Here is a 12546-nt window from a genome sequence, read left to right as displayed (position 1 = left end):
CAAACTCTGGCCCGCCGTGTAATTTAATTTGGCCCTTGAGGTAATATCAAATTAAGATTAGAGCTGGCCCGCCAGTATTATACAGCAGCTATGCCTCTATAACACTGCATTCACCGCTGATACTCACACTTGCCAACCCTCACGATTTTCCCGGGAGACTCCCAAAGTTCAGTGCCCCTCCCGTAAATCTCCCGGGGCAACCATTCTTCTGAATTTCTCCCGATTTCCACCCGGACAACAATATTGGGGGCGTGCCGGCCCAGTCACATAATATATGCGGCTTCAACACATACAAGTGAATGCAAGGCATACTTGATCAACAGCCATAAGGGTCACAATGAGGGTGGCCGTATAAACAACTTTAACACTTTTACAAATATGCACCACACTGTGAACCCACACCAAACAAGAATGACAAACACATTTCGGGAGAACATCTGCACCGTAGCACAACATAAACTCAACAGAAGAAATAGCCAGAATCCCTTGCAGCACTAACTCTTCCGGGACGCTACAATATACACCCCCGCTACCACCAAACCCTGCTCCCCCAATTTTTATTTAAATTTTATTTGATATGCAATTGATATTTTTTAATAATGATTTTCATAATTTGAAACTCGATTTTGCATGTCACTATAAAGTTGTATAAGCCTAGCTTGTTTAATATTCAATGCAAAACTTGTTTGGGTCCCTATTAAAAGGTTAATTTGTTCAACCTTGGCCCGCGGCTTTGTTCAGTTTTAAATTTTGGCCCACTCTGTATTTGAGTTTGACACCCCTGCTATAGAGGAAAAGCGGACGTGGAGACAGGTTGTAGAGAACGCCAAAGGCAGTGCCTTTAAAGCCCAGCCCAAATATTGTTGTCCGGGATGAAATTCGGGAGGGGCACTGAACTTCGGGAGTCTCCCGGGAAAATCGAGAGGGTTGGCAAGTAAGAGTGAAAGCGGTGTTACAGCGGCGGTCCAGCTCTAATGTTAATTTGATGTTGCCTCAAGGGCCAAGTGAAATTACACAGCAGGCCAGAGTTTGACACCCATGGTGTACAACAGGGGTGCCCACACTTTTTCTGCAGGCGAGCTACTTTTCAATTGACCAACTCGAGGGGATTTACCTCATTTATATTTATTTATTTATGTAAGAGACATTTTTGTAAACAAGTTAAATGTGTTTAATGATAATACAAGCATGTGTAACACATATAGATGTCTTTCTTTCACAAAGACAAGAATATAAGTTGGTGTATTACCTGATTCTGATGACTTGCATTGATTGGAATCAGACAGTAATGATGATAACGCCCACATTTTCAAATGGAGGAGAAAAAAAGTTGTCCTTTCTGTACAATACCACATGAAAGTGGTTGGTTTTTGGCATCTAATTCATCCAGCTTCCATACACTTTACAAGAAAAACATTGGCGGCAAATTCCGTAGCTTGCTTGATTGACATTCACGGCACCCGAGGGTCTTGTGAGATGACGCTGGCTGCTGCCAGTTCATTATTATGAAAAAAAGACAGAGAGGAAGGCGAGAAACACTTTTTATTTCAACAGACTTTCGCGCCGTCCCTTCCGTCAAAACTCTAAAGGCCGACTGCACATTTCCTATCTTCACAATAAAAGCCCTGCTTCATGCTGCCTGCGCTAACAAAATAAGAGTCTCGGAAAGCTGGCGTGCACAATTGATATGCACGCCAGCTTTCTGAGGGATCGCTTGTGCACGCCAGTTTTCCGAGACTCTGTATTTAGGTAGCGCAGGCAGCATGAAGCAGGGCTTTTATTGTGAAGATAGGAAATGTGCAGTCAGCCTTTAGAGTTTTGACGGAAGGTACGGCGCGAGAGTCTGTTGAAATAAAAAGTGTTTCTCGCCTTCCTCTCGGTCATATTTTAATAATAATGATCTTGCAGCAGCCAGCGTCATCTCACAAGACCCTCCGGTACCGTGAATGTCATTTAAGTGACGTCTTGGTGAAGATTGATGATCACTAATTTTTAGGTCTATTTTTTTTTTAAAGCCTGGCTCGAGATCGACTGACACACCCCCCGCGGTCGACTGGTAGCTCGCGATCGACGTAATGGGCACCCCTGGTGTACAACTATAACCCATTTACCCTTTACATTCAGAGCAACTCCCAAAAAACTCCTGCCTGCAAGATACGATGATAACCAATCAAGGGTAGACTGTACGCCCTGAGACTGGAAGGTTGTGGGTTCAAACCCCGGCTGAGTCATACTAAAGACTTAAAAAATGGGACTCATTGCCTCCCATTCAGCATCAAGGGTTGGAATTGGGGGTTAAATCACCATAATGATTCCCAAGCACGGCCACCGTTGCTGCTCACTGCTCCCCTCTCCTCCCAGGGGGTGAACATGGGGATGGGTCGAATGCAAAGGATTATTTTGCCACTCTTAGTGTGTGTGTGACTATTGTTTGGACTTTAACTTTCTCTGGGTTTCCCATCCAGTCATTTAGTCGATAAAACAGGTTTCGATGATCAATAATATCAATAGATGGAGTAGGACCAGCACTTTCCTCTTTCAGAGGACATTATATGGCTACACATACGCTAACAAGTGTTTCTGAGAAAAGCCTGATTGAAATGTGTCAAATGTGTTAAAATTCTGCACAATACACCTTAAAAAAGTTTGAGAAAATGTTCTTGATCACTGTACCTCTCATTGTTTAAATTCTATGTCTTGCTGTGTAGGACCAGGCAGTGTTCGTGAACTCTCTGTCGACACAAACACTTCTTCAATATCTCTAACCTGGAAACAACCTGATGGTGAAGTGTTGACATACAAGGTGCGGTGGGACGATGGAGGAGAGCAGCTCTTTAGAGAGACCAGGAACACCTTTGCCGTGCTATCAGACTTGGTGTCCGGCAAGGCATACACAATTATAATGTTTTCTATTGCTGGAGACAATAAAACAGAGGGAGATCATTACCTATTCACTGCAGTCACAAGTAAGACACACGCCTTAACAGACAATACGACAAAAACTGCTTTATTGAGTGTTGTGCTCAACTTTTTGATCATTCTCTTCCTGCATCGACATTGGTAGAGCCTGCTGCAGTTAGGGATCTCCAAATCACGGATGTCACAACATCATCCATATCTCTGAAGTGGACTGAACCGGAGGGCATCGCTTCCGGTTATAAACTGCATTGGACATCGGAAGGAAAAGCAGACAGTTTTAATACCACTTTTACCATCAACAATTTAATCCCTGGAAACAACTACAATATTACAGTCAGGGCTGTGGCAGGAAACGATTCAAACACGGGACAAGAGACCTTAATTAGCACCTTTACAAGTAAGTACGGCCATACTTTTAGAGAAACAATAAGAGGAAAAAAAGACGAGTTTGAAATATTAAATATTTTAAAACTCTTCTAAGCTGAACAAGACATAAAATACCTTAAGCTTTTGAAAGCCATGAACACATTTTGGATTTTTTTTTCCACGAGTGAGGGGAGAGTGGATCGTGATATCGACAGGCGGATCGGTGCGGCGTCTTCAGTAATGCGGACGTTGTACCGATCCGTTGTGGTGAAGAAGGAGCTGAGCCGGAAGGCAAAGCTCTCAATTTACCGGTCGATCTACGTTCCCATCCTCACCTATGGTCATGAGCTTTGGGTCATGACCAAAAGGATAAGATCACGGGTACAAGCGGCCCAAATGAGTTTCCTCCGCCGTGTGGCGGGGCTCTCCCTTAGAGATAGGGTGAGAAGCTCTGCCATCCGGGAGGAACTCAAAGTAAAGCCGCTGCTCCTTCACATCGAGAGGAGTCGGATGAGGTGGTTCGGGCATCTGGTCAGGATGCCACCCGAACGCCTCCCTAGGGAGGTGTTTAGAGCACATCCAAACGGTAGGAGGCCACGGGGAAGACCCAGGACACGTTGGGAAGACTAGACGAAGTGGCTGGGGAGAGGGAAGTCTGGGTTTCCCTGCTTAGGCTGTTGCCCCCGCGACCCGACCTCTGATAAGCGTAAGAAGATGGATGGATTTTTTTTTTTTATTCATTTATTTTACATTTTTGCTTGTATTTTCATAAACTTCAGTACCAAATAGCAAACATGTAATGTTGTTTTTGTTTGTGTGTTTATTTGTACACTTTAAAGGCCTTTGAACAGAAAATATGCAGGTTTAAATTAGTGAAATAACTCTTTAAGCAAATTTCTGATAATCTTTGTTTATCAAAAGACCTTCATATGCCATCCATCCATCCATCTTCTTCCGCTTATCCGAGGTCAGGTCGCGGGGGCAGCAGCCTAAACAGGGAAGCCCAGACTTCCCTCTCCCCAGCCACTTCGTCTAGCTCTTCCCGGGGAATCCCGAGGCGTTCCCAGGCCAGCCGGGAGACATAGTCTTCCCAACGTGTCCTGGGTCTTCCCCGTGGCCTCCTACCGGTTGGACGTGCCCTAAACACCTCCCTAGGGAGGCGTTCGGGTGGCATCCTGACCAGCTGCCCAAACCACCTTATCTGGCTCCTCTTGATTTAAAATATATTTTTTTAAAACATTACAAGTTTGGTATTTTAGTTTAGGGCTGAAGTTGATTGAGAGGTTATGAATAAAGTGCGTGTGCTACGTACATACGTACTGTAGTTATGTCTTTACTGTCTTAAATACATTGGAAAGTTAGCGCCCTCTAGACAATCTGTGTAAATGTTGAAAACAGACACTTTAACTCTAATCTTTTAACTCAGGGGTCGGGAACCTTTTTGACTGAGAGAGCCATGAAAGCCAAGTATTTCAAAATGTATTTCCGTGAGAGCCATATAGTATTTTTTAACACTGAATACAACTAAATGCGTGCATTTTTAAGTAAGACCAACATTTTGAGAGTATAATAAGTCTCTTATTATTTTTAATAACATTGTTATTCTAAAGTTAACCAGTAATAAATATTATACTTCCTACAATTAATGCGACATCTTGGACAGGTGCGATAAACAGATGGTTGGATTAAAATGCATGAGAATGTTTTATAATTTGAATGTTATTTTAAACACTGTGATTACCAGCGGAATTATTCATTACTTATCGTGTTAAGCAATGTCAGCTAAGATTTATCTGAGAGCCAGATGCAGTCATCAAAAGAGCCGCATCTGGCTCTAGAGCCATAGGTACCCTACCCCTGCTTTAACTCCTGCCGTTAACCACTAGCCCTAAACGTACCTTTACAAAGTAAAAGTTAAAATTCCCACATGTACCTAAACACAATAGATTGGAACAAGCAGCCACTGTCTCTCTCTAGTGGTGTGCATAAACCAAATTAAGAGTTGTGAATAACACTTCTGGTTAGACCAGGGGTCACCAACGCGGTGCCCGTGGGCACCAGGTAGCCCGTAAGGACCAGATGAGTCGCCCGCTGGCCTGTTCTAAAAATAGCTCAAATAGCAGCACTTACCAGTGAGCTGCCTCTATTTTTTTAATTGTATTTATTTACTAGCAAGCTGGTCTCGCTTTGCTGGGCATTTTTAATTCTAAGAGAGACAAAACTTAAATAGAATTTGAAAATCCAAGAAAATATTTTAAAGACTTGCCCTTCACTTGTTTGAATAAATTTATTTTTTTACTTTGCTTCTTATAACTTTCAGAAAGACAATTTTAGAGAAAAAATACAGCCTTAAAAATGAGTTTAGGATTTTTAAAAACATATAACTTTTTACCTTTTAAATTCGTTCCTCTTCTTACCTGACAATTTAAATCAATGTTCAAGTAAATTTATTTTATTTTATTGTAAAGAATAATAAATACATTTTAATTCTTCATTTTAGCTTCTGTTTACTCAACGAAGAATATTTGTGAAATATTTCTTCAAACTTATGATTAAAATTCAAAACAATTATTCTGGCAAATCTATAAAATCTGTAGATTCAAATTTAAATCTTATTTAAAAGTCTTTTAAATTTTTGTTCAGGAAAATCTAGAAGAAATAATGATTTGTCTTTGTTAGAAATATAGCTTGGTCCAATTTGTTATATATTCTAACAAAATACAGATTGGATTTTAACCTATTTAAAACATGTCATCAAAATTCTAAAATTAATCTTAATCAGGAAAAATGACTAATGATCTTCCATAAATTATTTTTTTATTTTTTACAAAAAGATTCAAATTAGCTAGTTTTTCTCTTCTTTTTTTCGGTTGAATTTTGAATTTTAAAGAGTCGAAATTGAAGATAAACTATGTTTGAAAATGTTATTTTAATTTTTTTCCTTTTTTCTCCTCTTTTAAACTGTTCAATTAAGTGATTTTTTTCATCATTTATTCTCTCTAAAAAACCTTCCATAAAAGGAAAAAAAAATGTACGAAGGAATGACAAAGATAAATATATATATATATATATATTTATTAATCAAAGGTAAATTGAGCGAATTGGCTATTTCTGGCTATTTATTTAAGTGTGTATCAAACTGGTAGCCCTTCACATTAATCAGTACCCAAGAAGTCTCTTGGTTTCAAAAAGGTTGGTGACCCTTGGGTTGGACGATTAAACAAACCCAACAAAACAGGCAATTTAGCCCACATAGTTTTTTTGCACTTTAAAGTACTGTAATCTCCGGACTATAGAGCACACCTGAATATAAGATGACCCAACGTAATTTTTGGACACATTTAGGGACGGCGTGGCGCGGTGGGATAGTGGCCGTGCGCAATCCGAGGGTCACTGGTTCAATTCCCACCTAGTACCAACCTCGTCACGTCCGTTGTGTCCTGAGCAAGACACTTCACCCTTGCTCCTGATGGGTGCTGGTTGGCGCCTTGCATGGCAGCTCCCTCCATCACTGTGTGAATGTGTGTGAATGAATGGGTAAATGTGGAAGTAGTGTCAAAGCGCTTTGAGTACCTTGAAGGTAGAAAAGCGCTATACAAGTACAACCCGTTTATCATTTATTTTATAGAGTACATATTTTGGCCGCAGTTTTACACATTGAAACAAACTATTTAAACATGCACTTGTGTTTATTTACCAATTCAACAAAACAGGGCCTGTAACGCGACACACAACGGTTTTCGCGCGGCAGTGTGGCTGCCGCTTCCTTTTTCCATGGTCCGGGCGATCATTTTCGACGTTAAGGCTGCATCATGTGTGTTCTCCATCATGGGGGTGTTTCCATAATTTGTTTAATGGCTCACAAAATTTGTCGGTTTGATTTGATATGATCAATTCCATTGGTCCCTCATGACCCATTGGGCAATTTCATTGGTCTGATGTGACACAGCTAAATTTATTTGCGGCATGTGAAGCTTGTGAACCTGGAAAAATCCATACATTAGCCTCAATTTATGTATGAAGCACATGGTTCAAAGCATGGAAAACAAGTAAATGATAAATGATAAATGGGTTGTACTTGTATAGCGCTTTTCTACCTTCAAGGTACTCAAAGCACTTTGACACTACTTCCACATTTACCCATTCACACACACATTCACACACTGATGGAGGGAGCTGCCATGCAAGGCGCCAACCAGCACCCATCAGGAGCAAGGGTGAAGTGTCTTGCTCAGGACACAACGGACGTGACAAAGTTGGTACTAGGTGGGAATTGAACCAGGGACCCTCGGGTTGCACACGGCCACTCTCCCACTGCGCCACGTAGTTAAATGAAGTAGTGGCTTATAGTCCAGAAATTACAGTATACATTAATGCTCATACTGTACTATTTGTTTATTAAAATCAGGTCTTTTTATTGTAAAATTCTAACTTTCATGAACAGCTAAGACTTTTCCGCATGCATTTTTATTAAATTAAACATGTATTCTTGAAATAGTTTGCTTTCAACATTGTGTGTATTTTGACTATACTGACTTATGGTTCGCATTATGACTCATACATATCCATCCATCCATCCATTTCTACCGCTTATTCCCTTTCGGGGTCGCGGGGGGCGCTGGCGCCTATCTTAGCTACAATCGGGCGGAAGGCAGGGTACACCCTGGACAAGTCGCCACCTCATCGCAGGGCCAACACAGATAGACAGACAACATTCACACTCACATTCACACACTAGGGCCAATTTAGTGTTGCCAATCAACCTATCCCCAGGTGCATGTCTTTGGAAGTGGGAGGAAGCCGGAGTACCCGGAGGGAACCCACGCATTCACGGGGAGAACATGCAAACTCCACACAGAAAGATCCCGAGCCTGGATTTGAACCCAGGACTGCAGGACCTTCGTATTGTGAGGCAGACGCACTAACCCCTCTGCCACCGTGAAGCCCCTCATACATATCATTTCACCAAATAGTCCTGTCCTATACTCTGAATGACCTAATGTTTAAATAATACTCATTTGGCTGTCTTATTGTTTAGGGCCTGAGAAACCTGAAAACATTAGATCTACACCAGGAACTGACAACCTTATCATTGTGTGGACCTTGCCTCAACATGGAAGAGTGGATACATATGTGGTGAACATCTCCAATGAGGAATTGTCATATTTCTCTAGCAATGAAACACAGTCCACATCAGCTCAATTTTGTGGTTTGTATCCTGGAAAATTTTATCTCGTCACAGTCACTGCTGTTGCTGGAAACCAAAACAACCCATCCAACCAGACCTCGTTTCCTACCTGTAAGTTTAGTGCAAATCTTTTTTAAATCGTCCATTCACTTCATATTTACTTTATTGTCACAAATATTGTTCTAAAAATGGCAGCCTCTAACAATAACCACATTCCATTTCATCTCGCTCTCTCTCTGAGAATATTTTGTTTCTACCATACTGTACTCATTTTTTCAACAAATCTGAGCATTTAAAGAAAACGTGTACAAAAGTTTTAATTGAGAAATCCAAGGGTTGTAATAATTAAACATACAGTTTATATATGTGGGTTTTTGATCAATGGAATAGTGTGTGAATAGTACTGCTATCATGATACTGCTACTATAATACAAACATTTGTAGATTACCATGCAGTGATGACATACTCCTTACCCTTGACAGTTTTTAATCTTAGATTGTCTGTTATATTGGACCACATGTTAGCCTAGTGCAGGGGTGCCCATTACGTCGATCGCGATCGACTGGTCGATCTCGGAGGGTGTGTCAGTCGATCTCAAGCCAGGCATTAAAAAATAGACATAAAAATGAGCAATCATCAATCATACCAAGACTTCACTTTCGTCAGTTGTTTGACATTCTCGGCACCCGAGGATCTTGTGAGATGACGCTGGCTGCTGCGAGCTCATATTTAAGAAAAAAATCACTAACAGGGCGGACACAGAGAAACACATTTTATTTCTAGAGACTCCGTACCTACTGTCAAAACTCTAAAGACCGACTGCACAGTTCCTGTCTTCACCATAAAAGACCTGTTTCATCCTGCCTGTGCTAACAAAATAAGAGTCTCAGAAAGCTGGCGTGCACAAGCCAGCAAGCTACGGAGTTTGATGCCAATGTATTTCTCCCCCGCCCTCAGCGACCGCTTTCTCACTTGCTTGCCCACCCGCACACTCACTGACGTCACTCACCTGCTGCCAGACATTAAAGGGCCACACACATATGCTACTCTCATAAAAAAGTGTTTAAAAACGAGTATGCAAGTTGGATAAATGAGATGCCAAATCCAACCACTTTCATGTGGTATTGAACAGAAAGGAGGACTTTTTTTTTCCTCCATTTGAAAATGCGGACGTTATCAGCACCACTGTCTAATTCCAATCAATGCAAGTCATCAGAATCAAATACACCAACTTATATTCTTGTCTTCATGAAAGAAAGGAATCTATGTGTGTTAAACATGCTTGTATTATCATTAAACACCATTAACTTGTTAACAAAAATGTCTCTTTCATAAATAAATAAATATAAATAGGAATGAGGTAGATCTCCTCGACTTGGTCAATTGAAAAGTAGCTTGCCTGCAGAAAAAGTGTGAGCGCCCCTGATGTACATTAAAAAAACAATAATATTTGAATATTGTATCATCTTTTTTTCTAGTGCCCTACCCTGTGTTGAACCTTGTGGCCAGCCCTTTCAACACAACTGCAATACATGTGGCATGGTCATACCCGCAGGAATTTAATTACACGTACATTCTTCGAATCTACAACGCTACAGGAACCCTTGTGAAAAAACTAGAAGTCCATGATATTAACAGCACTATAGTGACTGATCTGGAACCAGGAACGGGATACAACGTCAATGTCACAACATTCGCAGGACCAGGAAGTGAATCCACAGCAGAGGAGGCGTTCACTTACACAAGTAAAAACAAGTGCTGATGCGTGAATCATTTTTTTATTATCTTAAATTTGTGATATGATTGATTACCTCATTGTTGTTTGTTGTAGTGCCCAAAGCAGTGACTGAACTAAAGGTGAAGGACGTAAACACAACAGCCATCACCTTGACGTGGCTCAGGCAAAGTGACCATAAGGACTCCTACTCCTACCTGGCGACAATGTCACAGGATGGCAAAGTGCTTCACAATGTTTCAACTAAAACAGAAATCTATACCTTTTCCGGCCTGACCCCTGGAGCATCATACAGTTTTGAAGTGTTTACCGTTGTTGAAGAAGTGAAGTCTTCAGGGGAATATATATCAAGCTACACAAGTATGACCTCACTCATTCATGCACTTTTATCCTACGACCTTTTTCTTAAAAAAAAAAAAAATATCAAATCTCAGTTGACTGAATACATGCCACATTTCCTTTTTACCTGTCAGAAAAACAGGTGGTGCCAGACGATAACTATAATTATTATACACCCACCAAATGACGGAGGCCGTAATCCAATAGAAAAATAATACTGTATACTTTGTGTACATACACTGGACACAAATATAAACACAACACTGTTTTTGCTCCCATTTTTCATGAGGTAAAGTCAAAGATCAAAAACGTTTACTTTATACACAAAACACCTATTCATCTTAAATATTGTTCACAAATCTCTCTAAACCTGTGTTAGTGAGCATTTATTCTTTGCCAAGATAATCCATCTCACCTCACAGGTATGGCATATCAAGATTCTAGTTAAACAGCATGATTATTGCACAGCTATACCTTAGGCTGCCCACAATAAAAGGCCACTCTCAAATGTGCAGTTGTATCACAAAGCACAATGCCACGGATGTTGCAAATTTGAGGGGGCGTGCGGTTGGCATGCTGACTGCAAGAATGTCCACTAAAGCCCATGAAGTGAATTTTCATTTCTCTACCATAAGCCAGCTCCAAAGGCTTTTTTGGAAAATTTGGCAGTACATCCAACCAGCCTCACAACCGTGGACCATGTGTAACCAGACCAGCCCAGAACCTCCACACATAGCAGAAGCACCTCCATGATCGTCTGAGACCAGCCACCCGGACAGCTGCTGCAACAATTGGTTTGCATAACCTGAATAATTTCTGCACAAGTTGTGAGAAACCGTTTCAGGAAAGCTCATCAGCATCCTTGTTGGCCTTATCGGGGTCTCGACCTGACTGCAGTTCGTTGTCGTAACCAACTTAAGTGGGGATATGCTCACATTCAATGGTGTCATCACCTCATGTTGCAGCATGACAATGCTCGGCCCCATGCTGCAAGGATCTCTACACAATTCCTGAAAGCTGAAAACATCCCAGTTCTTGTATGGCCAGCATTTTCACCAGACATGTCACCCATTGAGCATTTTTGGGATGCTGTGTATCGGCGTATACGACAGCCTCTTCCAGTTCCTGCTAGAATCCAGCAACTACGCACAGCCATTGAAGAGTGAAACAACCTTCAATTGGCCAAAATCAACAACCTGATCAATTTTATGCGAAGGAGATGCGTACTGTTTTTCTGACCCCCCCTCCCCAGACTCCCAATAAAGCAAAACTGGACATTTCAGAAGGACCTTTTATTGTGGGCAGCCTAATGCACACCTGTGCAATAATCAGCATCTTGACATGCCACTCCTGTGAGATGGGATGGATTATCTTGGAAAACAAGAAATGCTCACTAATAACGATTCAGACAGATTTGTGAACAATATTAGAGAGGAATAGGTATTTTGTGTATGAAGAAAATTTTTAGATCTTAGCGTTGGACTCATGAAAAATGGGAGCAAAAACAAAACTATTGCATTTATATTTTTGATCAATATTTTATATTGTAATGAGGGCTGTTAAAATTAACCAGTTAATGCGGATTTATCCATCATTATTAATCTGGTTTTAAAGAATGTTTGAACAATTACCCATTTGTAGTTCGAATGACCCAAAATTGTCAGAGTTATTTGGTGTTGTCGAACCCCGAGATGCAGAGAAGGAGGCAGGCATTTGGTAAGTAAACATGATTTAATTAAATACTAAGACAAAAACAAAACCAAAAGGGTACAAACAAAAAGCGCGCACATAGGCGGAATAACAAAGTAAGGGTCTTTAGCATAAAAGCTAGCAAGAAACAAAAAAGGACCTAGCGTGGAAGCCAGCGGGTAGCAAAGAGGAAAAACTGGAAATGGCTAATGCTAACAGAAACAGCTTACCGCTACGACGACCAGGACAAAATGTAGCACGACAGGTAGTAGCTGTAACAAAACGACACGACAAGAGCGACATGTAGCA

General features: G+C 41.0%; 1 protein-coding gene and 1 long non-coding RNA gene across 3 annotated transcripts in view; one reads left to right on the top strand and one right to left on the bottom strand.

Moving 5' to 3' along the window:
• LOC133563570 (receptor-type tyrosine-protein phosphatase eta-like) overlaps positions 1 to 12546 on the top strand; it is a 115261-nt gene that overhangs the window by 60128 nt on the left and 42587 nt on the right. For both annotated transcript variants that reach the window (XM_061917748.1, XM_061917747.1), the window contains exons 5-9: positions 2709 to 2966; positions 3065 to 3316; positions 8324 to 8584; positions 9953 to 10219; positions 10306 to 10569. In XM_061917748.1, the coding sequence (XP_061773732.1) occupies positions 2709 to 2966; positions 3065 to 3316; positions 8324 to 8584; positions 9953 to 10219; positions 10306 to 10569 (1302 nt within the window). The remainder of the gene's footprint in view (positions 1 to 2708; positions 2967 to 3064; positions 3317 to 8323; positions 8585 to 9952; positions 10220 to 10305; positions 10570 to 12546) is intronic.
• Positions 3003 to 12546, bottom strand: part of LOC133563571 (uncharacterized) — a 54332-nt gene continuing 44788 nt past the window's right edge. Inside the window, exon 3 of the long non-coding RNA XR_009809065.1 lies at positions 3003 to 3162. This is a non-coding gene — a long non-coding RNA (uncharacterized LOC133563571). The remainder of the gene's footprint in view (positions 3163 to 12546) is intronic.

Source organism: Nerophis ophidion, linkage group LG12, assembly GCF_033978795.1.
Source record: "Nerophis ophidion isolate RoL-2023_Sa linkage group LG12, RoL_Noph_v1.0, whole genome shotgun sequence".
In the NCBI taxonomy this organism is placed as follows: Eukaryota; Metazoa; Chordata; class Actinopteri; order Syngnathiformes; family Syngnathidae; genus Nerophis; species Nerophis ophidion.
Note: the sequence above shows the minus strand (reverse complement) of the source record. Positions and strands in the feature narration are given on the sequence as shown.